At 50.5% G+C, this 27,636-nt stretch overlaps 1 protein-coding gene and 1 pseudogene across 2 annotated transcripts; one reads left to right on the plus strand and one right to left on the minus strand.

Annotated features, from left to right (window-relative positions):
* Positions 1-357: 357 nt before the first annotated feature.
* Positions 358-27,636, plus strand: TRAIP (TRAF interacting protein). Of its 2 annotated transcripts, XM_007168712.2 has the most exons (15): positions 358-555; positions 6,956-7,013; positions 7,520-7,603; positions 10,006-10,045; positions 10,651-10,778; positions 12,010-12,104; positions 12,605-12,718; positions 13,477-13,564; positions 14,317-14,406; positions 14,851-14,939; positions 23,335-23,490; positions 26,213-26,261; positions 26,532-26,681; positions 26,793-26,843; positions 27,065-27,636. In XM_007168712.2, exons 1-15 carry the CDS (start codon positions 458-460, stop codon positions 27,188-27,190), a joined length of 1,416 nt encoding a protein of 471 aa, XP_007168774.1. In that variant the 5' UTR covers positions 358-457; the 3' UTR covers positions 27,191-27,636. The 2 variants fall into 2 exon arrangements, with proteins under 2 accessions (XP_007168774.1, XP_057411073.1); XM_057555090.1 differs by lacking the exon at positions 23,335-23,490.
* On the minus strand, positions 1,391-1,579 carry LOC114236168 (small nuclear ribonucleoprotein G-like; annotated as a pseudogene).

Below are 27,636 nucleotides of genomic sequence, written 5' to 3' on the forward strand. Positions count from 1 at the left end.
TGCAGAGGAGGCTGCGCCGAGAGAACAAGGCTGAGAAGCCCGTGCCCAGCGCACCTGGCAACAGCTCTGGCTTGGGACCATAACTCCCAGTCTTGCCCCAGAAAGGGGCCCGGCCGGCGGCGCAGCTGCTCTCCGTGCCAATCCAACGCTGCGCTCCCGCGGTACCGGCGGTCTTCCCGCGAGCCGCCTGAGAAATACCGCTGACAATTTCAGGCCCGCGCTCCGCCCCAGGATTCTTTACGGCCGCTGGGCCGTTAAGCCCCGCCCCTGAGGGTTCGTCCAATCCGGACCCAACCTTCGGTCCGCGCCTTCACGTTCCTTGTTGCCACTTCCGATCCGCTCCCGGAAGTTGCGCTGTGGAGCCAAATTTGAAGCAAGCTGAGACGCGGAGGCACGGCCACGAATTTGAACCCGTCGCGTTTTCCTTGGCTACCTTGGCCACTTGAGACCAGTCATCATGCCTATCCGTGCTCTGTGTACCATTTGCTCTGACTTCTTCGATCACTCCCGCGACGTGGCCGCCATTCACTGCGGCCACACCTTCCACTTGCAGTGGTGAGTGACTGCTCTGTTGGAGCTGGGCACTCGCCCCTGTACGGCTACAGGACTGTGGGGTGTCGGGCCTCCGGGCGACCCGACCCCGGAGCCCAGACTGGTGATGAGGACGGCATTAGACGGAGTCCCACGAGAGTTCCTGACCTGGGCAGAGGCGGGTTATGGCAGGCTTCCCGGAGGAGGTGACAGCTGAGCTGAGGTCGGGGGTACAGGGTTGGTTTAATGAAGACAGAGTAGGGGTTTCTTTGATGGACTTGCAAAGAGATGTGATTTCAAAATTATTAGCCCGGGCAGAAATGAACTTTCACCACATTAGCGAGCCCTTCTGTTTCTTCGAGACCTAGTAGACTACTGGCTACCCGATTTCTTGTGGTTTGCTTGATGGTTTGGAATGATTCTGTCCAGAGTCATCTCGTTGGTCAGACACTTCAGTGTATTCACTGACCCCAGCAAACCCAAGTTAACATCGAAGGGTAAGGAGGTGCTTTCTAATCAAGCCGTTCTGTTGAGTGTGCAGCTAGTGGGGCGAGTCCTCTAGCAGCTGTGAACAGGCTGATTCCGAGCTCCTTTTTTAATTGTGGTGAAATATGTGTAACATAAAATTGACTATTTTTTCATTTTCCTTTTTTTTTACTATACACTATTTTATTGTAGTAAAAATATATAAGATAACATTTAACATTTTAACCTTTTTTAAACTTTTGCAAAAGTTTACTTAACAAAAAAGTTCAATATGAAAATGTACACAACCTGATTTTTATATCATAGTAAAACAGGCCCTTTGGAAAGGGGACACGTGGAAACAATTGATTTCTCTGGTGAGCACAGGCATTGTTTATACTTGTTCCAAAACTTCTAACATGCTACTATTTCCTCATATTACCACCATTTCAGTATTGTTCTGTTGCCCAGTAGTTGCCATCTCCACACATTCACCTATCCCAAGATTCATAAAGGGATCAAATTCCTGCAATATTCCTTGGACATGTCGGCCACCATCTAATTTCAATGATAACTTCTTCATAAAATTTTAAAATTTATCAGAAGGGTGTTTACTCAGTGAGCTCAAAGATGCCTTGCATTTTAACCATTTTTAAGTGTACAATTCAGTGGCATTAAGTACATTCACAACGTTGTGTAACCATCACCACTATCTTTTCCAAAACATTTCCATCATTCCAAACAGAGCACTGTATCCATTAAACAATAACTTTCCATTCTCCCCTTCCCACAGCCCATGGAAACCTCTATTTTACTTTCTGTCTCCTTGAATTTTTCTATTCTAGCTACCTCATATAAGTGGAATCGCACATTTGGTTCTTTTGAGTCTGGCTTATTTCACTAAGCGTAACGTTTTCAAGGTTCATCTATGTTGTAGCATGTTTCAGAATTTCATTTTTATGACTAAGTAGTATTCATTGTATGAAAATACCTCATTTTGTTTATCCCTTTATCTGTTAATAGACATTGGGTTGTTTCCATGTTTCAGCTACTGTGAGTAATGTTACTATGAACATTGGTGTACAAGTATCTGTTCACGTTCCTGCTTTCATTTCTTTTGGGTTATCCCCAGAGATGGAATAGCTGGATCATACGGTAATTCTATTTTTTGGGGGGAAGCTACCTTACTGTTTTCCACATCAGCTGCACCATTTTACATCCCCACCAACAATGCACAAGGGTTGCAGTTTCTCCCCATCCTTGCCAAATCTTATTTTCTGTTTTGTTTTTTTTCCATAATAGCCATCCTAATGGGTGTTTTCTCTTTCGTTGTGTGTGTTTAAAGCTATCAGATTCCCTCTTAGCACTGCTTTTGCTGTATTACACAGTTTTGGTATGTTTTCATTTTCATTAATCTCATGGTATTTTCTAATTTCCCTTGTGATTTCTTCTTTGACCCATTGGTTGTCTAAGAGTGTGTTGTTATATTTCCACACATTTGTGAATTTTCCATTTTTCTTCTGTTATTGATTTTTAGTTTCATTCTATTTTGATCAGAAAAGATACTTCGTGTGATTTCAGCCTTTTAAAATTTAAGACTTGTTTTGTGGCCCAACATATGACCTTCCTAGAGAATGTTCCACGTGCACTTGAGAAAAATGTGTGTTCTGCTATTGTTGGGGGGAGTATATGTCTGTTAGGTCTATTTGGTTTAAAGAGTTGTTCAAGTCCTCTATTTCCATATTGATCATCTGTATGATTGTTTTATCCATTATTGAAATTGTGGGGTACTGACATCTCCAAATTTTAAAATAATTTTTTTTTAATTTTATTTATTTTTTTGGCTGCATTGGGTCTTCGTTGCTGCGTTCGGGCTTTCTCTAGTTGTGGCGAGCGGGGGGCTACTCTTCTTTGCGGTGCGGTGCACGGGCTTCAGTAGTTGTGGCTCGTGGGCTCTAGAGTGCGGGTTCAGTAGTTGTGGCACATGGGCTTAGTTGCTCCACAGCATGTGGGATCGTCCCGGACCAGGGATTGAACCCTTGTCCCCTGCACTGGAAGGCGGATTCTTAACCGTTGAGCCACCAGGGAAGTCCCAACACCTCCAACTTTTATTGGAGAACTTTTTGTTTCTCCCTTCAATTCTGTACAATTTTCTAACATGTATATATTTCATATATATTTTGTTAGGTGCATATATGTTTATAATTGTTATGTCTTGTTGGATTGAACCTTTTATCAATATGTAAAGTCTTTCTTTGTCTCTTGTAAACTTTTTTGACTTAAAGTCTATTTTGTCTGACAATAATATAGTTACCTCAATTCTCTTTTTGTTACTATTTTTATTCTGCTTGAGATTCATAGGTTTCTTTAACTTGTGGAACAATTTCTTTAATCAGTTCTGGGAAATTATCAGCCATTATCTCTTCATGTATTGCCTCTATTCCATTATCTCTTTTCTTTCTATGTTAGTTTTTCTTTTCTGCTATAACAAATTACAACTAACTTAGTGGCTTAAGAAAACACAGATGTACTATTTTATAATTCTGGAGGTCAGAAGTCCAAAATGGGTCTTGCTTGGTTAAAATCAAGATGGAAGTGGGGCTGTGCCTTCTTTGGCTCATGGCCCATTTCTCCATCTTCAAAGTCAGCAGTGTTACATCTTCAACTCTCTCTATGACTCCAGTACTCCTGTCGCACTTACAGGGACCCTTGTGATTACATGGGACACACCTGGATAATCTCCCCATCTCCTTAACTTAATCACATCTGCAAAATTACTCTTGTCATATAAGGTAACATATTCACAGGTTTCAGAAATTAGGATGTACATTTCTTGAGGGGAGGACATTATTCTACCTAACACTTTCTTTCTGGAATTCCTAGTTATATGTATGCTAGACCTTCTCACAGTATCTTTTATATCTCTTATCATTTCTCATGTATCTTCCATCTTTCTAATTCTCGGTGTTTCCTCTGACCTATCTTTCAATATATCAGTTCTTCAACTGTGTCTAAACTGCTATTAAACTCATCCATTGAATTCTTAATTTTGGCCATTTTTTCAGTTTTAGAATTTCTGTTTGGTCCTTATTAAATTCTGATATGTCACCTTTTATTTTCGAATTCTCTGCTGATATTTTCTTTCTTTTTTCCTTTAATTTTTAAAAATTATTTATTTATTTATTTATTTATGGCTGCGCTGGATCTTCGTTGATGCGTGTGGGCTTTCTCTAGTTGTGGCGAGCGGGGGCTACTCTTTGTTGCGGTGCGTGGGCTTCTCATTGCAGTGGCTTCTTTTGTTGTGGAGCACTGGTTCGAGGCTCACGGGCTTCAGTAGTTGTGGCTCGCGGGCTCTAGAGCGCAGGCTCAGTAGTTGTGGTGCACGAACTTAGTTGCTTCACGGCATGTGGGATCTTCCTGGACCAGGGATCGAACCTGTGTCCCCTGCATTGGCAGGCGGGTTCTTATCCACTGCACCACCAGGGAAGCCCTCTGCTGATACTTTCAATCTTAATTTTTATTTATTCAGCATAGTGTGTTTATTATGGTCTGTGAAAATCCGAATATCTTAAGTCTTTGTGGATATGTTCTGGTTTGCACTATGTAGTGCTTTTTTCCTTGTATAACTGTTTACTTTAAAATAATTTACTGAGATACATTACAGGAACTTCCCTGGTGGTGCAGTGGTTAAGAATCTGCCTGCCAATGCAGGGGACATGGGTTCCATCCCTGGTCGGGGAAGATCCCACGTGCCGTGCCAGAGCAACTAAGCCTGTGCACCACAACTACTGAAACTGCACTCTGGAGCCCACGAGCCACAACTACTGAAGCCCATGCACATCTAGAGCCCGTGCTCCGCAACAAGAGAAGCCACCACAATGAGAAGCCCGCACACTGCAACGAAGAGTAGCCCCCGCTCGCTGCAACTAGAGAAAGCCCATGTGCCGCAACAAACACCCAATGCAGCCATAAATAAATAAATAAATAAATATTTTTTTAAAAAAGAAATGTTACATAAAAGTACAAATATAGGGGCTTCCCTGGTGGCGCAGTGGTTAAGAATCCTCCTGCCAATGCAGGGGACACGGGTTCGAGCCCTGGTCCGGGAAGATCCCACGTGTCACGGAGCAACTAAGCCCGTGTGCCACAACTACTGAGCCTGCGCTCCAGAGCCCGCGAGCCACAACTCCTGAAGCCCGGGCGTCTAGAGCCTGTGCTCTGCAACAGGAGGAGCCACCGCACTGAGAAGCCCACGCACCGTGACAAAGAGTAGCCCCCGCTCACCACAACTAGAGAAAGCCCCACACAGCAACAAAGACCCAACACAGCCAAAAATAAATAAATTAAATAAATAAATAAATAAATAAAACCTTTAAAAGTACAAATATAATAAGTGTGTAGCTTGCAGAATTTTCACAAACTGAACACGCCCTCGCAACCAGAATTCAGAACAAGAAACTAGACATCAGCACTCCAGGAACCTCCTCCTGAGACAGGCTGGGACCTGGGACACTGCCAGAGTGCTTGCACTTGTACCTAGACAAACGTCTCCTCAAGCAACAGAATACAGAGAAACTATAGGGGACTAAAAATAACTACATGTGGGCAGCAGCTGGGGCAAATTACAAACAAAAAATACAAAAAGGCCAAAACCCAGCTGTCGCTTCTGAAGTGCCTGGAGCAAAAGCAGGGTACTGTGCATGACCCCTGCACACAGCACCACCAAAGCGGTGGGCAGACTACCTAAGCCACCCCTGTGGCTCAATCTGCCGACCCGCCCCCTACACTCACCCCATTTAAGGAACCAGCTCCCTCCCTGCCCTACAGTGAGCAAGCAAGGGCACCTGTTGCTTGTTTTTGCTCCCTCAGGTGCAGCACAAGTCCCAGTAAAGCCTTGCCTGAATTTCTCTTCTAGCCTCTTATCAGTTTCTATTGATTAAAGAGTCCAAGGACCCAGGTCGGTCCACTCTTTCAGTTACTCCCACCTGCCCGCCTTTCCCCCACACATAAGGATAGCCATTGTCTTGACTTCCAGCAACATAGATGAGTTTTGCCTACTTGTTTACTTTATGTAAATGCAGTTATACACAATATACCTTTTTTTGTATCTGGCTTCTCTTCCTCAATGTTATATTTATGTAATTCATCCATAATTTGTTCTTAGTTGTAGACTCATTCGTTCTCATTGCTGTGTAGTATTCCATTGTGCATTGTTAGCTTTGTATTATATGTATTTGAAAAATTATTTATAGAAAAAAAATTGAGGCCTAGGATTATGGTATCATCTTCCTGAAAGGACTCTGTTTCTCCCTGGTCCCTGGGGATGGGATTGTTTACCAGTAGGAGACTACGTTTTGTTTTTGTTTTTGTTTTTTTTTGACTACGCTGCACAGCTTATGGGATCTTAGTTTCCCCACCAGGGATTGAACCCGGGCCCTTGGCAAAAGCACGGAGTCCTAAACACTGGACTGCCAGGGAATTCCCTAGCAGGAGACTATTTTAATTAAAGTTTAAAGCAGATGGTGCATAGCTGGGCTGTGTTTTGCTTTTACTGCTACTTGCTTTTACCTCTAGTTTATCCTTACTTTGAAAGTGTACCCCTTTGGAGCCCCAGCTTACATGAGGGTATTATTACAATCCCCATCTCTGAGGGAGTCTGGCTTTGACTGTTGCCCCCCCACGCCCCGCTCCAAGCCTAGAAAGTTGACAAAATTGCAGCTCAGGGGTAGGGGAATCCAAGCCAACAGGGCCCAAAAAAGGGCCAGTTGGTTGGAGTGCTTGTACCAGTCAGGCCTTGTGGGATATACCGTCATGGCCTGTGGTGCTGCCCTCCTGGGTAGGCAGGCATTGGGTCGAGGAGGAGCAGGACAGGCGCTGTTCTGGTCGGGGTGGCTACCTGGCCTGTATGTCTCCCTCCAAGCCATGGCTCACAAGTCTGTTTTTCTGTTTCTCATTCCAGCCTAATTCAGTGGTTCGAGACAGCACCAAGTCGGACCTGCCCACAGTGCCGAATCCAGGTGAGGGTGGTAGGATGAAAACACCTCAGCTAAAGACAGCTCCTTGCCAGGGAGCAGGAATGAGGAAAGATCTCTGAAGCTAAGCAATGTCTTTGACCTATTTGGACCCTCATGGTTTGAGGCTGGTCGAGCCTCACTTGTGCTTTTGAGTGGCTCGGGAGGCCTGCTTGTGCCCAAAGATAGCAGGCAGATGGACTCATTGCCTGGGCCAATCTTCACCTGGATAGATTTGGTCTCCTTCCCAGCCTTTCCCCTGCAATGCCCAGCACCTAGAGTTGGGGTTTCTTTTGAGCAGTTACCACATGGGGCTGCAGTGACATGACTTCAGTAACCACCAAGCTAGTGGCACCAGCTTGGGCCACCTACAGGGTTACAGAGGTCCTCTCACTCCAAGGGATGTGCTGTGGAAGGTTAGGCCTGAGATGGGCTTGACTGAATGTACACCCTTGTCCTCCTTGCCCATGACCCAGCTGTGCAGTCATACTGTATCTTGTTCTTTCATTCAGGTCGGCAAAAGAACCATTATCAATAAGCTCTTCTTTGACCTTGCCCAGGAGGAGGAGAGTGTCTTAGATGCAGAATTCTTAAAGGTACCCAGAATTTATCTCATTCTACTGAACCCCAAGCCCTCTGAGAGTTCACTTTCTGCTCCTACCCAGGGAGAGTACCTCGAGTATGGAGATGGAGTTCTGGAGGGAAGACTTGGTAGAGGTTTCAAGGCAGAGGCTGAGAGAGCAGAGGACAAGTGATGATGCTACAGTCATTGGAGAAATACGCTGTTAGGGAGGAAGGGAGCCACTTGACTGTGAGCCCTCCCCTGGGGATTTCAGAGCAATTCTGACCATAGTTCAGAGTGCCTCTCCTGAAGTTCCCTCACCTCGCAAAGGGTCTACAACCATCTTTTCAGTCCTCAGCCAGGGAATATGTGTGAACCTACTGTTCACAGACCTGCCTGTGCTTCAAAACTGCCTGGGGAACTTGGTATATATCCAGGTGCCTGAGTCTTTCTCAGAGCAGGAATGGAGGGCAGAGCCCCTGGAATCAAGATATGCAGCCAGGATAGAAACCCACACTGCAGGGGAGGATGGGTGGATTCCCTCCTACACTTATACTGCTTCCCCTCCAAGTGTAAGGTTTAGCTTTCTTTGTGCACAAAGGGATTGGATTGGCAGAAACCTCTCAAGGAAGTGGGATTGGGGTTCGCAAGTGAACCTGGACTCTGAGGGTTAATTTGCTGGGCATCTGTCAGATCAGGATTCATTTGGCCCTGGTCGCAGGGTGCTGTGATGTCCTCGGAACCTCACTGCTTCAAGAACGTGGAACTTTTATGCTTAAAGCTAACACGTTCATCGTCATGGTAACTGCTCCCAGTTTTAAGCCGTGTCCTCCCTGTGATAAAGGCAACAAAGGCAGCTTCATTTCTTTCTGGCCTTCTGAGCCAGATCTAGGAGACAGGGAGGCAAAATCTTGAGTAGTTTGGAGCAAGGGCTTGGAAGGCACCCTGCTTGGGTGTGGAAGGAGCCAGGGGACTAGCGGTAGCTTTGGGCTGGCAGCCATTCTCAGGCAGCCCGTGTGTGCCCTTCTCTACCCACCGCTTCCACCCCAGATGTCCAGCCTATTTGACCAGCTCAGCCACCAACAGCTCCTGCCCCAGAGTCCTGGGTAGAGAGTTTGACAACAGGGACTTATCCACGCACTGGGGCTAGGCCTTAGTATTGGTCACATGTGATATTCTGAGTCTTTTTTTTTAACTTATTTTATTTTATTTATTTTTTATTTTTGGCTGCGTTGGGTCTTTGTTGCTGCATGAGGGCTTTTCTCTAGTTGCATTCAGCGGGGGCTACTCTTCGTTGTGGTGCACGGGCTTCTCATTGCGGTGGCTTCTCTTGTTGCGGAGCACAGGCTCTAGGCGCATGGGCATCAGTAGTTGTGGCTCGCGGGCTCTAGAGCGCAGGCTCAGTAGTCGTGGCTTGCCGGTTCTAGAGCACAGGCTCAGTAGTTGTGGCGCACGGGCTTAGTTGCTCCACAGCATGTGGGATCATCCCGGACCAGGGCTCGAACCTGTGTCCCCTGCATTGACAGGCAGATTCTTAGCCACTGCGCCACCAGGGAAGCCCGATATTCTGAGTCTTGCGTTGACCTGGGAAGGGTAATCTGGAGGAGGATTTTTCTGGATTGCATCTAGCTACCACCATGGACCCTAGGCCAAGCCTTTCAGGTCTGCCGAGCCTGGTTTTCCTGCTTATGGAGTAGGCATGTCTCTTGCCCACAGAGGTGTTGAGTACATGGGACTCCTGAATGGGAGCTGGGCTCAGTTCTGCTCCAGCCTCTCAGTGGTTCTGTGGCAGTGGCTTTGGAACATATGCATGCACTTTGAGAGGCTCATTTGACCCTCACAACAGTCTGGTTAGAGCCTAGCACAGGTGAGGTTTCATCCAGGGGTGCAAAGTTGTCCTGGTTCACCTACCTGTTGGATTCTGGGGCTGGAAGACTCATGGTGCACAGAGCCAGCTTAGAGCTTGGAGAGGGGCAGACCATGAAGCAGGCAGGACCCAGGGTGGAGGGAAGCAGTGGTGGCCCAAGGTGCTTGGACATCACAATTCTGTGTCCCCAGTGAGTGCAGCTAATGCCATAGAGGGTCAAGGCCAGCACAGGCCCAAGGAAGCGATGGAAGCCTCTGCCATGAGACTTACTGCACAGGCGCAGCTCCACTTCTTTTGCCCCTGTTATGCCTCTTTTCCTGTCCTAAGGTCTTGTACCTGAGATTATTTTCATCCATTTTACCTACTTTTTAAAAAGGCACACAGAGATAAAGCAAGGTTTCTCTCTCCATTGTTGACTTAGCTTGGCCTTGAGGTGTGCAGGGTTCATGCTTCCCTGGGCCCATAGGCCTCCTTGTCCCCTCCTGGGGCTCCCCACAAGCCTTATGGGAGGCTGAGTGGAGGCCAGCTCTGATGCCTTCTTGCTGCTTATTGTGGGTATTGCCTTGCAGAATGAACTGGATAATACCAGAGCCCTGCTTTCCCAGAAAGGTGAGTTCCCAAGGGGCCCTGGGAAGCCCCTGACTTGGGTAGTGGAGGGAGAGGCCCTGGAAGGAAGGCCTCCAACCTTCCAGCAGAGCCAGGGGCTCTCCTTGCTTCATATGTCCAAGAGTCCTATCAGCTCTTGTGATTGGCAGAAAAGGAAAGGAAAGGGAGGTGACCGAAGGTGTCCACCTAGATCAGGTGAGCCTCTTCTCTTTGTCTGAGGCTGCTTGCCTAGGAGCTGGGCTGGGAGGGGGCTATCTGATAGGGCAAAGTATTTGTAGGTGAGGGTTCCACTGCCAAATTTGGCAGGAACCTGTTTGAGTTCTGGGATGATGAATTAACTAGACCCACAGGAGCACGGAGCAGTGAAATCTTTACTCAAGTAGTTCCAAGCATCAGAAAGAGGGTCTCATCCCCTGAAGGAAGAGACTCTGGCTGGGCGTCCCTGGTTTGGTGTCTGCCAGAGAGAGAAGCAGACCACCCAACTTTCTGGCCTGAGACTTGTTCCTCACCTGGCTCTGGGGTGGTATGCTGGAGCCCAAGGGCCCAGGTTCTCATACTGTGGTGTGGACGGGCCTCTCCTCTCCCTCCATCCCCCACCCTTGCTCCAGAGAAGGAAAAACGAGACAGCCAGCTCATCATTGACACTCTGCGGGACACGCTGGAAGAACGCAACGCCACTGTTGAATCCCTGCAGAAGGCCTTAGACAAGGCTGAGATGCTGTGCTCCACCCTCAAGGTGGGTCCCCAAGCCTTGTGGACACAGATTGGTGGTGAGATATAGTTTTAGTCCTGGACTCATGACTCTGGGCTTGTCTTTTGGTTCTGCCTTGGTCAATACCTTGGTTTGTGCAATTGTAAAATGGAGGCAAATCCCATCTTCCCCAGGCCTCCCATGCTGTACCCATCCAGCCCATGAGAAAAGGATCGTATTGCCTGCACTTATGGATTTTGTACTAGGTAGTTTCGAGAGGTGAGGCCTGCCCAGTGCTTCATGGAGGGGCTGCTCAGCCAAGACCTCAGTGAGGCTGGGCCGTGTTTCCAAAAGTGGTTTGTACTCCACTGACAAAGCCAGCCTGAAGAACCTTCCATTAGCACTCTAGTCCTTGGCTGGGCTGCTCTCTGGAGCCAGATCAAACAGCATCCCAGGGAGGAGCAGGGGGCCTTTGAAGTTGGCTGTGCTGAGCTGACCAGGCAGATCAAAGCCTGCAGAGCAAGTGGCTCTAGACCCAAATGAATTTTGTATCAGCCTGGGTTGGTGAGCCTCTTGCTCTCCAAGGGGCATGAGGTGATTGACTTGAATCCATAATTGATATTCTGGCCTCGTAGGAAGGAGCAGTCCTTGCTGATGCCATTTGAAAGGGAAAGGGAGCCATCCTTGTGAACAGATAGGGCCCCAGGGTGTTCATTGTTTCTGTCTCTGCTTCGTGGCTGGCCTGGATCACGTGGCCTGGCCAGTGGGAAGGAAGGAGTGAACCCGCACCTGGCTGCAGAGCAGGAGTCTTCTGGCAGTCCCAGGTCAGAGATGAAGTGGCCAGGTACTGAGGGCAGCCTGGCCAGCTGCCTCTGGCTCAGCTCTCCTACCCCAGCAACTGTCCATAGGTCTAGATGGTGGATAGTGCAGCCTGGATTTGTGCTCCAGGCTTCTTCAGCTTCCTGCACAGCAGGCCACAGGACCCTGGCAGCCCCCAGCAGGCCTATAGATCCTGGGAGTGGGCTGTGCCTATGGTAAGACATATCTCAGGAGGAAGCAAGCAGGGAGGTGAGGAAGCAGCTGGCCTAGGGCCTCTTAGCAGAAAAAGCACAAGCCAGAGTGGGGCCCAGGAGCCTTACCTCCTGGGGGCTGGAGCATATGCTTATCAGCATTTTCAAAAGCATACAGTTCTAGGGTAGTGTTCTCCCAATGACTTTAGCCTTGGCCCCTGGGAGCCTCCAAGCAACAGATATGTCGTGGTACATTTGCTCTTCAGAAGCAGATGCAGTACTTGGAACAGCAGCAGGATGAGACCAAACAAGCACGGGAGGAGGCCCGCCGGCTCCGGAACAAGATGAAGACCATGGAGCGGTGAGCTTGGATCTGGGGCCTGCCCTGTGTCCTTGCACCTAGGGCCCTCTGGGGCACAGCTCTCAGGACTGCAGCAGGGGCTGGCTCACCTCTGTAGCTCAACTCTCCATAGGCCATGGGGGGCTCAGGCCAGCTGAGTATGGGCACAGGTCTTACTCAGCCTCTATGGGCTCCTCTACTTTCCATGGGGGCTCTTGCCACACTCCTCCCTGTCCCTGTTGCCTGTGGCCAAATGACCTGGCAGGGCTTTTGTTCCAAGAACCTCTCTCTGGGGATCCCTGACCTGAGGCTCTCTGTCAACACCCCTTCTTCCTCAGCAGCATTGCTGCAGCTGTGCTTAGCTCTGCTGCGGGGCCTTTCTTTGGGCAGACCTGCCTGCTGAAGCATCCTAGCAGCTCAGGCTGTCACCATAGCAACGGCAGCAAAGGGAAGCAGAGCTGCACTATGTATCTACCCATCAGCCTCCAGATTTTAAATGCCATGGGCTGGGTGTTTTTCAGGATTGAGCTCCTACTCCAGAGTCAGCGGCCCGAGGTGGAGGAGATGATCCGAGACATGGGTGTGGGACAGTCAGCGGTGGAGCAGTTGGCTGTGTACTGCGTGTCCCTCAAGAAGTGTGTACTCTGGCCCCTCTATCCAAGCCCAGGAGCTAAGCCATGGCACCCCAGCCATGCCTCTCCGTCTGTTGCCCATCTCTTGTAAAGCACAGCAGGTGGAGTTAAGGGGCAGGCTCTGGAGCCATGCTGCCTCAGTTTGAACCCTCACCCCTTTCACCATGTGGCCAGGAGCCAATTTCTTAACCTCTCTGATCCTCAGCTTCCTGAATGGAGATAATAATAACTTGCCTCACAGGATTATTGAGAGAATTGAGTGTGAATTATAAGTGTTATTTCTAAAGACGTTGGCACAGCTTTCTGAGCCATGAGCCCCATCATGATATCTGGAGCCTGTTTCCCATCAGCACTGTTACTGACCCTGCCTGGCTTGCATCAGAAACTCAGCTCAGATGTTCACTACAATGGGTGTGAGGTGGGAGAAAAGGGACCACTTGGCTGACAGGCATGGAGGATCCCAGATGCCTCATGTAGGGGTCAGGTGGTGTAGGGGGTCTCGTAGTGGGGACGGGGCTTCCTGCACACCCTCTCAAATCGCCAGTGCCTGCAGGCAGGCAGGGAACAGAGACTCACCAGCTCTCCTTGCATTGGGTGCCGGACCCTCCACAGCACTACCTGGTCCCCTCTGGGCTCAGGTGTCAGAGTAGGAATGAGAAGGGCTGAGGGCTTGGACTAGGCTTTGTGTTTGGTTGGTGCTATGGCTCAGTCTGACCAGCAGGTGTCTGGTGCTGACATGTCTTTCCATGGCCCCTTTGTAGAGAGTATGAGAATCTAAAAGAGGCGCGGAAGGCCTCAGGGGAGCTAGCCGACAAACTGAAGAAGGACTTGTTTTCTTCCAGAAACAAGGTAATTCAGTGGGGAACTGACAGTGAGGGGAGAGGTGGCTGTCCTTTTGTCATGCTCATGAGTGTCTCCTAAGCAAGGCCATGGGGCTGTTGGATGACTCACAGAGGGTGGTTTCTGATCCTTACTGGGCATTGACTCTGGCTACATGGCTTGTCCAGTTAGGGTGGCAGATCAGGGAGGTATCCCCCCAGCCTCTGCACACTTCTGTTCCCCTCTGCTCTTCTGGGTACCTCTCAGCTGGCTGGAGCACACAGGTCCCAAATGTGACAGCTTCAAGGGCCTGTTTTTTGTTCCAGGCCCAGAGTAGGAGGCCTCTTGTTTTGGGGTATTTTTTGTTTTGTTTTATTTTCTTTGTGTTTGTTTTTTGGCCACGCCACTTGGCTTGTGGGATCTCAGTTCCCCAGCCAGAGATTGAACCTGGGCCACGGCAGTGAAAGCCTGGAATCCTAACCACTAGGCCACCAGGGGAGACCCAGTAGAAGGCATCTTGGAACCTTGTTCAGTCAGCACAGCAGTTTTTATTTCTGGGCATGGTGCATCCATGGGCAAGGGTGTAGGAAGTAGCCCTTGCTCCTGGGCAGCTCCAGATGGACATTGCCGGACTAAGGTCCAGCCCCATGGAGCTAGGGTCTCCCTCCCATGTTCCCAGCTCTTCTGGGCCCCGGGCTACCACAAGCTGGTGTAGCAGCAGGTGTGGGCAGGGCACATGGCCACCCCTTGGTTCATCCTTTTCTCCTTACACTTTCTTGTAGTTGCAGACAGTCTACTCTGAACTGGACCAGGCCAAGTTGGAGCTGAGGTCGGCCCAGAAGGACTTACAGAGTGCTGACAAGGAAATCGCAGTGAGGGACATCTCTGGCCAGGCGGGAACGAGGGGTGGCTTATGTGCCCTCCAAGAACAGGGCTGGCTAGTTCTGTCTGCAAAACCTTGCACCAGTCAGTGGTGGCTCTGGGATCCCTGCACCCTCCTGGGTCAGGGTGGGTCAGGACATGTGCCTTGGCCCTTGGTCTGGAGCCGGGGCCTCCTCAGCAGAGGACAGAGAGCACCTGGGTATTCCTCACAGTCTGTCCTGTGCCTACACCCTTGAGACCACCAGAGTAGGGGCTCCACCAGAGAGGGGTTCTGAGGTCGGGTGGTCCTGGCCTCCTGAGCCTGATATTTGGGTTTCGGGCCTTGTTCTGTTCCCAGTGGGCTTGCCTTTCGTGTGTGGTGCTCAGTCCTTGGCAGTCCCTCTGGACTTGGTGCCTCAGCGTCTCTTTCACACTCTTCTCTTTCCTTCCCCAAGAGCCTGAGAAAAAAGCTAACGATGCTGCAGGAAACCCTGAACCTGCCACCAGTGGACAGTGAGACTGTCAACCGCCTGGTTTTAGAGAGGTTTGTTGACCCTCTGGGGTGGTGCAAGGGCTACAGGCTGGAGGAGCTCCCTGGTAAGGGTGTCCTCACTCTTCCTGGCTTTGTGGGAGTGGGTGGCCCATGTAGGCCTGAAGGCTGTGCGCTCCTGCCCTGGGAGATAGCCAAGATTTAGCTGAAAAGCAGTTTTGAGGTAGATTCTGGGCTCTGACAAGGAGAGGCCAGGGGAGGCCAGAAAGGACCTAGGGCTGGTCAGAGAAAGGGCAGGAGCACCAGCTCAGGGCTTCCTGTTTATGGAATGGCTCACCTAATGTATCCGTCTGCCCCAGGTTCTGAAACAACCACGAAACCACCCACGGAAATACTGTAACTCTCTTCTGGTTCCAAGAATATGCACATTAAAGCTGCCAGCAGAGGGAGCCAAGAGGCAGAGGGATGGGTATCCTCCTCCTGAGTGTTCCACAGAAGCCAGTGGGCTGAAAGGGTCCTCAGGGCAATCTCCTGCCTAACAGCCCTCCTGATGGTCCAGATAGAAAACACAACCCAGCAGCCCAGCCACATTTTTTTTTTTCCCCGAGCCACATGGCATGCAGGATCTTAGTTCCCCAATCAGGGATCGAACCCATTCTCCCTGCATTGGTAGCGCGGATCCTTAACCACTGGACCACCAGCGTAGTCCCCAGCCACTTTTTTTTTTTGGCTGCGTTGGGTCTTTGTTGCGGTGCATGGGCTTCTCATTGCGGTGGCTTCTATTGTTGCAGAGCATGGTCTCTAGGCACGTGGGCTTCAGTAGTTATGGCGCGCAGGCTCAGTAGTTGTGGCTCATGGGCTCTAGAGCGCAGGCTCAGTAGTTGTGGCACATGGGCTTAGTTGCTCCGCGGCATGTGGGATCTTCCCAGACCAGGGCTCGAACCCGTGTCCCCTACATTGGCAGGCGGATTCTTAACCACTGTGCCACAAGGGGAGCCACCCAGGCACTTTTATTTGAGCTACTTTTCTTTTTTTTTTAATTTAACTATTTATTTAGGCTGCGCAGGGTCTTAGTTGCAGCGTGCGGGATCTTTAGTTGTGGCATGCAGTCTTCTTAGTTGCGGCATGCGGGCTGTTAGTTGCAGTGTGTGGACTTCTTAGTTGTGGCATGCCTGTGGGATCTAGTTCCCCGACCAGGGATCGAACCCGGGCCCCCTGCATTGGGAGTGTGGCATCTTACCCACTAGACCATCAGGGAAGTCCCTTTGAGCCACGTTTCAACGTTGGAAAATCATTATGCTCCCTCTTCCCCACATCCGCTCAGTTGCTAGAGCCTGCCCATCTAACTTCTGTGGTGCCTTCCTGACCCTTTTCCTTGCTCCCACCTCCGTGTGAGGCTTGTGACCCATTGCCCCACTCCTCCCCCCTGTCCTGTATAGCAGCCCCAGGGCATCATGCCACTCCCTTGCCAAGCATCTCCCAGGACCCTTGGCATTGGCCTCAGGCCCTCATGGAGCTGGCCGTGTGGGCTGCGATGGATATTCGGGCTTCAGCCAAATCACACTGCCCAATGCAGCAGAACACCCCTTGCCTTCCTGCTCCTGTGCCCTCCTGTGCTTCTGCTCTTCTCCACACTGAAGTGTCAGCTGCCCTGCGGAGCCTTCCCTAGTCTCCTCAGCAGAAATAAGCTCACTGTCCTCTGCATAGGTAGCACTTCTTATTCAGATGCTGTCAGGTGCTAGGGTCCACAGAGGTGCTCTAGAGGCTTTCTGGAGCCTGGTCTACCCCCTGTGTATACACACAGGCTGTGAGTAGACTGGGAGCCGCCTCCGAGTAGACCAGGAGCCGCCTCCTAATCTGTGTCCCCACCATCAGCTTCCTCACACACACGCTCCTTCCCCCACACCATAGTACCCGGTTAGCGTCTGAGGGGGGCAGTGAATGCCTGCAAGCCAGTTTCCTCTCATTCTCCTACCTTTCATTCCTCAATCTTTCTCTTTCCTTTCATACCTCAGGTCCTCCAGTGTTTCTTTTTTTTTTTTTTAATTTATTTATTTTATTTATTTATTTTTGGCTGCATTGGGTCTTCGTTGCTGCATGTGGGCTTTCTCTAGTTGCGGTGAGCGGGGGCTACTCCTCGTTGTGGTGCACTGGCTTCTTATTGTGGTGGCTTCTCTTGTTGTGGATCACAGACTCTAGGCGCGCTGGCTTCAGTAGTTGTGGCGCGTGGGCTCAGTAGTTGTGGTGCACGGGCTTAGTTGCTCTGTGGCATGTGGGATCTTCCTGGACCAGGGCTCGAACCCGTGTCCCCTGCATTGGCAGGCGGATTCTTAACCACTGTGCCACCAGGGAAGCCCCTTCCAGTGTCTCTTTACAGAGCCAGGGCTGCCTGCCTGCCCCAGTTTAGGTCTGAGGGCTGTGGGAGTGTGATGGGCACATGACTCTGTGAGGTCCAGCCTGTGGCTGATTTTGACAAACTAAGCTCTGTTTCTGGTCCCTCCTACCTACTCTACCCTCAGAGCCCATCGGCCCAGCCACCTTGGAAGCCCCAGGTAACATGAAGGCTCTGTCAGGAGCTTGGCAGGTATAGTACCCACCCTCAGGGAGCTGTTAGTCTCAGTGACCATCTCATGTAGATAGACCTTTAGAACCCAACCTGGGTCAAGGCAGAAAGTAAAAATCCTTTTTTTTAGGATATCACTCAAGGATGCTGTCTGCAAGCTCCCCATCGTGCTCCCTCCACTTTCTATTCCATGGGCCTTGGTGTTTCCATGCACTTGTCATCTGTGTCTGGCATCCACAGTAAGGGGGAGCACAAGCACAGAGGCTTCCTCTAGGTGCCCAGGGACTTTCCATTCCTGCTTTTGCTTACTTTCTTTTTATTTATTTGTTTGGTTGGTTGGTTGATTGCGCCGGGTCTTAGTTGCAACAGGCAGGCCCCTTAGTTGCAGCTTGCGGGCTCCTTAGTTGCGGCACATGGGCTCCTTAGTTGCGGCAGGTGAGCTCCATCGTTGTGGCATGCGAACTCTTAGTTGCGGCATGCATGTGGGCTCTAGTTCCCAGATCAGGGGTCGAACCTGGGCCCCCTGCATTGGGAGCTTGGAGTCTTATCCACTGCGCAACCAGGGAAGTCCCAATTTCCTTCCTTTTTAAGGCTGAATCAGCAATCGCATTTTAAATTTGCACACATTCTTTCTTGCTCACTGAATGCATCCTTGGCAAAATATGCTATCCCTTGTTTTATGGTCTAGCATTTTCATTTCTGTCAGGGCCAGTGTTTGCACATCATGGCCTTTCTCTTGGACTTCCCTCTCATGCTTGGGGGTCCTTGGCTGCCTGTGGCCCTCTGGGGAGGAGTAACAGAAAGGTGTCCTGGGAACCCTTTATGGGCAGGGATTGGGGGAATGTGCAGTCATCTGGTATCATGCTGAGTCTTATCTGAACCTAGGTGCAGAGGGATTTGCTGTCAGGTCCAGTACTGGCTGCCCTAAGATCCCGTGGATGGTTTGCAGGTGACTTTAGGAAAGGCCCTTTTCATTCTTGGCCCCAGGTAGCAGGCTCACTTCCTGGTGCTCACTCCCTGATGTAGGGAGGGGTGGCACCAAGCTCGCACCTTCCATCAGTACCCCCATTTTCAGGCTTGTTTAATGCATCTGTAAATCCAGGTCTTCCCCGCTCCTCCCTTGCGTCCGTAGCCATCTCCTGGTGGGTTCTGGCTATTGTATAAGTCTCCTATCCCCTGGCCATGCTCTCTCCCAGATTTTTGTGGAAATCTATGGGTACTGATGATGGCTGCCCATTCCATTTGTTGCAGTAGGATTATCCTTCACTCCGTCATTTTAGGGAGGCCTCAGGAGGTAGCTGTCACCCCCAACCACAGAGGAGGTGTTTGGAAGACCTCTCTCATGGACCCCAAGAGCCCCTGACCTCCAAGCTGAAAGGATTTGGGGAGGCCTTTGCTTAGGGTAGGCCTGCCGGTTGCCATGAGTTCATGGAGGACACACTAACTCCCGTGCCACACAGGTAATAGGTCTGCCCAGGGCCTTGGTTGAGTTTTGGAAAGAGGGGTGTCTTGCCCCAATTCCTGAGTCCTCTGGCATGAAGCCCTGTATGTTGGCCATGGGTGAGTATCCCAAAGATGATGGTATCACCCAGGAGGACCTAAAGCCAGGCCCTCAACCAGTTGGGGGGTGTATGTGGCCACTGAGCTCTAGACTCTTCCACCTTGTCAGACAGATAGAAGGTGGGAAGGAAAGAAAGACCATTGGCAAGAAGAAAAACAGGGTTCGAGCTTATAAAAGAAGAAGGATTTACCAGGAAGTGTCTGAGGGAACAAGAAATGTGTTCATATGAGCCAGATGGTGTGGGGGAGTGAGGGAGGCACTGAGAGATCCTCCTGAGTCTTGAATTTAGTGTTGGGGATGGCCAGGAGGTGTGAGTGAAAAAGACTGGCTTGGCTTGAGCCAAGGCTGGGCACATGCCATGAACACTGCTGGGCAAGGTCTGAGGCAATGGCAGCAGGATCTTCTTTGCGGCATGCGGAATCTTTCACTGTGGCGCGCGGGCTTCTCTCTAGTTGTGGCGTGCGGGCTTTCTCTCTCTAGTTGAGGCACGCAGGCTCAGTAGTCCTGAGCCACCTGGAGGGCAAAATGGCTCTCGTAGCCAGACCTTGCCTGCCTCCTGAGTGCACCTCTCCTAACCTGGACCTGGACTTGCTGAGGTTGGTAAATAGTGGCAGAGTAACAGATCTTACAGAAGATTGGCATGGGGCTTCCCTGGTGGCGCAGTGGTTAAGAATCCTCCTGCCAATGCAGGGGACACGGGTTCAAGCCCTGGTCCAGGAAGATCCCACACGCCGTGGAGCAGCTAAGCCTGTGCGCCACAACTACTGAGCCTGCACTCTAGAGCCTGCGAGCCACACTACTAAAGCTCGCGCGCCACAACTACTGAGCCTATGCTCTAGAGCCCCTGGGCCACAACTACTGAAGCCCACGCGCCTAGAGCCCGTGCTCCACAAGAGAAGCCACCGCAGTGAGAAGCCCGAGCACGGCAATGAAGAGTTGCCTCTGCTCACCACAACTAAAGAAAGCCCGCGAGCAGCAACGAAGACCCAATGCAGCCAAAAATAAAAATAAATAAATAAAATTATTTTAAAAAAAAAAGGGCTTCCCTGGTGGTGCAGTGGTTGAGAATCTGCCTGCCAATGCAGGGGACATGGGTTCGAGCCCTGGTCTGGGAGGATCCCACATGCCGCGGAGCAACGGGGCCCGTGAGCCACAATTACTGAGCTTGTGCGTCTGGAGCCTGTGCTCCGCAACAAGAGAGGCCGCGATAGTGAGAGGCCCGCGCACCGCGATGAAGAGTGGCCCCCACTTGCCGCAACCAGAGAAAGCCCTCGCACAGAAATGAAGACCCAACACAGTCATAAATAAATAAAATAAAATAAAAATTAAAAAAAAAAAAAAAAAAAGATTGGCATGAGTGGTCCTGACTACTGCTTTATGCTGTGGTTCCCAGAGGGGGAAGCAAAGCAACGCATGGAGTTGGTCTGAGGTGGGTCTATGCAGCCTTTGCTTCCACCTACAGGCAAGGAAAGGGTAGAGCTTCCAGGGGTCTGGCCAGGGAAAGAGAGAGTCCAAGCTTCCCAGATTGCTTACCTACCCAAGTCAGTGCAGGTAGTTCCCTTTCCTCTGATCTGCACACCCCATCTGGCTCCTGGCCAGAGACTAATACGGCACAGCTCATCCCTCTGTCCCTGAGTAGTAAGAGTAGGGCTGTGGGCAGCTCTGAAAGGCTCCTGAGGGAAAGAGTGTTCTTGGGGCTTCCCCTGCCACTCCCCGGAGTTCTCTGATCACAGGAGCTGGGGAGCCCCACCAGGTCTGGATGGGCTAGAAAAAATCCTGTTGGCTTAAATTTTCTAATAGAATTATACCCCTCCCCCATTAAAAAAAAGTAAAAACACATTCATTGTTGAGAATTTGGAAAATATGGACTTATCCCAGAGGTAGTCACCATTGACCAGTGGTATATTCCCTTCAAGTCCTTTTTCTGTATGTGGTAGAATAGGGGATGTGTGTGCACAAGTCATGTGATTGTACTATACATAGAGTTTTCTTTGTTTCTTTTCCCCCAATTTTATTGTAGTAAAATATACATAACATAAAATTTACCAACTTTTTTTTTTTTTTTTGGCTGCATCCGGTTTAGTTGCGGCACGCAGGATCTTCTTTGCGGCATGCGGAATCTTTCACTGTGGCGCGCAGGCTTCTCTCTAGTTGTGGCGTGCGGGTTTTCTCTCTCTAGTTGAGGCACGCAGGCTCAGTAGTTGTGGCACATGGGCTTAGTTGCCCCGCAGCATGTGGGATCTTAATTCCCCGACCAGGGATCGAACCCACGTCCCCCGCATTGGAAGGCGGATTCTTTACCCCTGGACCACTGGGGAAGTCCCTTACCAACTTTTAAGTGTACAGTTCAGTGGTATTAAAGATGTTCATAAGGTTGTGCAACCATCACCAACATCCGTCCCCCGAATTTTTGTCTTGTAAAACTTAAATTCTATACTCATTAAACAGTAACTCCCCATTTCCTCCCCCTCCCCCTCAGCCCCTGGCAACCACCATTCTCCTTTCTGTCTCTATGGTCTTGACTACTCCAAATGCCTCATGAAGTAGAATCATACAGTCTTTTTGTGACTGGCTTCTTTCAGTTGGCATAATGTCCTCAGGGTTCATTCATGTTGTAGCATGTTGCAGAATTTCCTTTTTAAAGCTGAATAATATTCCATTGTATGTATATACCACATTTTGCTCATGCATTCTTTTGTAGATGGACTCTTGGGTTGCTTCCACCTTTTGACTGTTGTGGATAATGCTACTGTGAACACGGATATACAAATATCTCTTTGAGATCCTGCTTCCAGTTCTTTTGCACATAAACCCAGAAATGGAATGGCTATATCACTTGATAATTCTAGTTTTAATTGTTTGAGGAACTGTCTTTCTGTTTTCCACAGTGATTTAATCACTTTACATTCCCACCAACAGTGCACAGGGTTCCCATTTTAGAACATCCTCACCAACAGTTGTTATTTTCTGTTTTTTTTTTTATAGTAGCCATCCTAATGAGCGTGAGGGGTGTCTCTTTGTAGTTTTTTTTGTTTTTTTTTTTTTGTTTTTTACACTTTATTTATTTATTTATTTATTTTTGGCTGTGTTGGGTCTTCGTTTCTGTGTGTGGGTTTTCTCTAGTTGCGGTGAGTGGGGGCCACTCTTCATCGCGGTGCGCGGGGCTCTCACTGTCGCGGCCTTTCTTGTTGCGGAGCACAGGCTCCAAACGCACAGGCTTAGTACTTGTGGCTCACGGGCCTAGTTGCTCCGCGGCATGTGGGATCCTCCCAGACCAGGGCTCAAACCCGTGTCCCCTGCATTGGCAGGCAGACTCTCAACCACTGCGCCACCAGGGAAGCCCTCATTTTAGTTTTGATTTGCATTTCCCTTACGATTAGTGGTATTGGGGGTCTTTTCATGTCTTCATTGGCCATTTGTTTGGGGGGGGGGTTTCTTTTGGCCATGCTGCGGCTTGTGGGGATCTCAGTTCCCAGACCAGGGATTAAACCCGGGCCACAGCAGTGAAAGCCCAGAATCCTAAACATTAGGCCATCAGGGAACTCCCCTTTATTGGCCATTTATAAATAATCATCTTAGGAGAAATGTCTGTTCAAGTCCTTTGCCCGTTTTCGATTGGGTTATTTGCTTTTTTGTTGTTGGGTTTTAGAAGTTCTCTATATATTCTGGATTTTAATCCGTTAACAGATATATGATTTGCAAATATTTTCTCCCATTCTGTGGATTGCCCTTTTACTCTTTTGATGAGCAAAATTTAAAATTTTTGTGAAGTCTAATTTTTCTGGTTTTTCTTTTGTTGACTATAGAATTTTGTATTGCTTTTTAAATTTAACATATGAGCACTTTCACATGTTATTAAGTTTACTCTCTAGAAACACTACTTTAATGTGTATATCATATTCAAGCTATGAAAGTACCAGCCCTCTAGGGGAGTCATTTTGACAGTTTCTAATATTGTGCCATTTGTCATAATAAGTAGCACTGGAAGGGACATCCCTCTACTTCAGTCTGTGGTCACCTCTCTGACAGGATCCTTGCAATGCATTCTGAGAAATGAGGCTACGTGAACAAAAGGACTTTTAGTTGTACATTTGGGTTTTGTGTGGATTTTTGCTTGCTTCCTTCCATGTCTTCCAGACTTCCACTGTGTGAAGGACTAAGCCAAGTGGTTTTTTCTGTAGAGATCTGGGCTTCCTTGCAGGATGGCTCTAAACCAGGTGTGGGCTCCAGGCCCCTGGAGCTGAGCCATCTCTGATGCTTGAGGGGCTGTTGTCCTTCTGGGCTGCCACTGTGGTCTTGATTAACCAGGCCATCTCTGCCTATAGCCCAGCTCCTGTGGAGATGCTGAACCTGAAGCTTCGCCAGCCAGCCTTTGGCGATGATATTGACCTCAATGTCACCTTTAATGTGGATACTCCCCCAGCCCAGCCCTCCAGCGCCCAGCATGGCCATGCCAAGAGGCTCTTCCCAGAGAAGGCACAGTAAGTGGTAGTCCCTGGCCCTTCCACAGCCTGGAGGGAGGATGGCTAAGAGATCTCTGCAGGTCCTGCCCTAATAGCTGTGAGTGGCTGACAGGGCAGTGAGGGTCACCTGGGCTTGGCCATGGCCATGGCTTTGGTTCCAGCTACCTTTCTGCCCTCTCCTGAGTACTCAATCTGTACAAAGCCCTTCTCTTGCTTGTCTCATTAATCTTCACAATCACCCTTCAAGCAAAGTTGGGGATGTGAATTAGAGAGAACACGGGGGTCCCAGTAGGGGCAGGTCTGGGCTGATGCTGTTGGGAGGCAGGGTGCTCCCAGTACCTTGAATGGGCTCGCTGGGGTCTTAAGTCAGGGACTCTGAATTTCCTCTTCCATTGTGTGCCCCACAGGCTCATGCTTGAGGCAGGACCATATCAGACCGTGGAGCCCAGAGCCCTACCACTTAAGGAGGTAGCCCACAGGGGCAGACATGAAAAGCTGTGAGGAGCTGCAGTGGGATGGGTGGGACCTGCACTAGTGGTGCAGTGGGACTGGGAGTGGGGAGGCTGTCTCCTTGGCCAGGCAGGCCACTGTAGTTCATCGTGGAGACAAGAGCTACTCCTGTACATCCACGTAGGTGTACGCTGCTCAGGTAAGGGAGTCAGGGGCTGAGCAAGTTTTTTCTCAGTCAAAGACTTTGGACATGAGAGAAAGAAATTGAGATCTTAGGCAGTGGAGGTAGAGGAGGCCCAGGGAGAGGACAAAAGGGAAAGCCAGCTGGATTATCCACCCCTCCCCAGCCTCAGGGGCAGAGGCACCAGTGCTGTATAAGGCCAGGCCTGGTAGCAGTGAGAAACACACCTAGAGCATGTGGGCTGCAGTCAGGGGGCCTATCAGTGCCTGCTCGATACTCTGGCTTCCTCTTGTTGCCTCTTTAGCTATAAAGGTTGAAAGTGGGCACCTGGGGCCTGTAGGCTACCATACCTTTTAGAGACATTTCTACCATCTTCAGTGCCTGTGACGGGGGTGAGGGAGCCCAGCCTCCCCAGAACCAGACTTGCAAGTGGAGCAAGAGGAGATTCTTCCCATGGTCATCATGTGGCATCACCACAGGCTATGGGGGCAGGAACAGAGGGGTTCAGTATCTACAGGCCCTGATCCTGCCCCTGTCCTTATGGCTTTGAGAATCCACAGGGTCAGCCTTAGGTCACCATTCTCCCACCCTTCTGGGAAGATATGAGAAGAGGGTATCCAGCTGCTAGGGTCCCCAGGAGTTGGATGGAAACACTGTGTCCAGCTTTGGAACTAGGAGTGGCAGACCAGGGCCTGGGGCCATGATCTGTTCTGCCCCAGACCCTGCCTGCACAGATTTATCTAGGGAGATGGCCTAACCCTGTGTTCTGAGAGTACTTTACAGGCTCTCTAACTTACTGAGGGTCCTCTGGAGGTGGTGGCCCCTCTCTGGGCAGATGGGGCTAGGCCTGAGCTCATTTTCAGGGCATAAGTGGCCTTCCTTCTGTGGGTAGTGAATTTGTTGGGCTCTCCAGCCCCACATACAGCCCAGGATGCGGTGAGGTGACTGAGAGCCCATCATTCCAATGGTGAGCATTCCAATGGAATTGGTTTGTCCCTGAGTGGAAGCCACAAGATTGGAATATGGCCCAACCTCCCCTGCCTCCACCACTCTGGTGGCTGTGGCTCTCCAGCTGTTCACAGACCTGCTCTTGGGGTGGGGATTACTGCAGTGCCTTGCCCAGCATGCAGCCATGCCACGCAGTGGCTCCCCAAGGGGAATGTGCTGAGCCTGGTTCACCTGCCCCCCCCTTTTTAAAATATATTTATTTGTTTGTTTGTTTGTTTATTTATGGCTGCGTTGCGTCTTTGCTGCATGGGGGTCTTTCTCTAGTTGTGGCGAGCGGGGGCTACTCTTCCTTGCGGTGCACGGGCTTCTCCTTGCAGTGGCTTCTCTTGTGGAGCACGGGCTCTAGGCGTGCGGGCTTCAGTAGCTGTGGCATGTAGGCTCAGTAGTTGTGGCTCGTGGGCTCTAGAGCACAGGCTCAGTAGTTGTGGCGCACAGGCTTAGCTGCTCTGTGGCATGTGGGATCTTCTGGACCAGGGCTCAAACCTGTGTCCCCTGCACTGGGAGGCGGATTCTTTTTCTGTTTGTTTTTTTAATAAATTTATTTATTTTATTTATTTATTTTTGGCTGCATTGGGTCTTCGTTGTTGCCTGCAGGCTTTCTCTAATTGCAGTGAGTGGGGGCTGCTCTTCGTTGCGGTGCTTAGGCTTCTCCTTGCGGTGGCTCCTCTCGTTGCAGAGCACGGGCTCTAGGCATGTGGGCCTCAGTAGTTGTGGCTCACGGGCTCTATAGCACAGGCTCAGTAGTTGTGGCTCACAGGCTCTAGAGCACAGGCTCAGTAGTTGTGGCTCATGGACTCTAGAGCACAGGCTCAGTAGTTGTGGCGCACGGGCTCTAGAGCACAGGCTCAGTAGTTGTGGCTCACGGACTCTAGAGCACAGGCTCAGTAGTTGTGGCGCACGGGCTCTAGAGCACAGGCTCAGTAGTTGTGGCTCACGGGCTTAGTTCCTCCGCGGCATGTGGGATCTTTCCGCACCAGGGCTCGAACCCATGTCCCCTGCATTGGCAGGCGGATGCTTAACCACTGTGCCACCAGGGAAGTCCCTCACCTGCCCCTTATGTCTTGCTCACCTGCCTGTTGTCTTCATGTTTCGCTCTTGCAGTTCTCCCGTTCGGGACATTCTCAAGAAGATGCCCAAAGGCCCCAAGCAGGTAAGGCTTCCCAGAAACTCAGGCAGTCACCCTCCAACTCTGGCCCGGACTGAGTATGAATCTGGTCTTCCGAGAGGTCAGGGTCTTGCCAGAGCCCTATCTCCCCTGGAGGACTGAAGCACTTTGGAGCCACCCTGGGAACCCTACTCACTGTCCTTCCTGCCTCCTGGTGAGGCATCAGAGATCCTGATCCTGTTCCAACACACCTCCTACCCTCCTCGTTTGCTGCCATCCGGCTTATCAAGCCTGGCTCTGGGGTCTCCTCTGCAGAAGTCCCAGCTCTTGCTGGGTGGCCAACGCTGTCTGGGAGAGCCTGATGAGGAGCTGGCTGATGCCTTCCCTGTCTTCATCCGGAATGCTGTCCTGGGCCAGAAACAGACCAAGAGGACCAGGGTAGAGCCCTGTCGCAGCACAGATGCAGTGAGTGTGGTTTCCTACAAGTGGCAAGTGCCAGCCTCCTTGGGGGTGGGGCTGGGTGGCCAGCCCCCTAGCCCATTAGCCTGGCCCACTCACCTCTTCTTTCTGCTTTAGGTAAGGACCGGCTTCGATGGACTTGGAGGCCGGACAAAGTTCATCCAGCCTGTATCCTTGTTCTGTAGCATTGGGCTGAGCTGAGCTGTGGCGCCCACATCATCCCTCACCTGTACCCCCAGACCCCAGCCCACCGGTGGCTGCAGCCCCAGGTGTGCAGAGCCAGACCTTACTCAGTATAGCAGGGCTGCCCACCGCCAAGTCTGAGCCTTTCCTGCCCTGCATTCCATTCCAATCTCCTCTTTAGGCCTCTTCCTTGACATTTCCTTCAGACTGACACGAGTATGATCCGCCCACTGCCCGTTAAACCCAAGCCCAAGGCCAGGGCTAAGCAGAGACTGGGGGCCAGGACAGTGCTCCCTCCCTCCCAGGCCAAGCTGGACACCTTCCTGTGGTAGTGAGAACAGTGAGTCTGATCAGTGGCCAGATACATGCCTCTGACTTATAGGCCGAGGACTGCTGACTGGCTCGGCAGATGGTTTGGGGGGCATGGCCCCTCTTCTAGGACCAGCCCTGAGGACAAGGATAAACAAGAAGATGGGGATGAAGGTGAGGCCCAGAAACTGTGCTTTTCCTGCACACACACCCTGCCCCACACCCCATCATATTGGATCTCCCTGTGAGAGCTGATGTGATCAGCTCACTGTTCCTGCCGGCAGGGCTTGCTCCTTATTCCAGGCTCCCATTTATAGCCATGATCAGATGTGGCTGGGCTGCTTCTGGTCCTCCAGACCAGGGTTTTTTGTTGACTGTAAGGACCAAAGTGCTTGAGGCTTCTCAGGCAGCCTCAGCCTGCCCAAGCTTCTGCCTGTCTCTGACTTGCTGTTGGCCTGGGCCAAGCAGG

The sequence above is a fragment of the Balaenoptera acutorostrata genome, chromosome 10 (assembly GCF_949987535.1).
Source record: "Balaenoptera acutorostrata chromosome 10, mBalAcu1.1, whole genome shotgun sequence".
In the NCBI taxonomy this organism is placed as follows: Eukaryota; Metazoa; Chordata; class Mammalia; order Artiodactyla; family Balaenopteridae; genus Balaenoptera; species Balaenoptera acutorostrata.

What these genes read in the sequence shown, in the direction of transcription:
- TRAIP (XM_007168712.2), top strand. Translation starts at nt 458, where the DNA reads ATGCCTATCCGTGCTCTGTGTACCATTTGCTCTGACTTCTTCGATCAC. An exon ending in TGCTGTGCTCCACCCTCAAG is followed by an intron (nt 10,779 to 12,009) that starts GTGGGTCCCCAA and finishes TTTGCTCTTCAG; the next exon opens with AAGCAGATGCAGTACTTGGA. An exon ending in GTGCTGACAAGGAAATCGCA is followed by an intron (nt 14,407 to 14,850) that starts GTGAGGGACATC and finishes TCCTTCCCCAAG; the next exon opens with AGCCTGAGAAAAAAGCTAAC.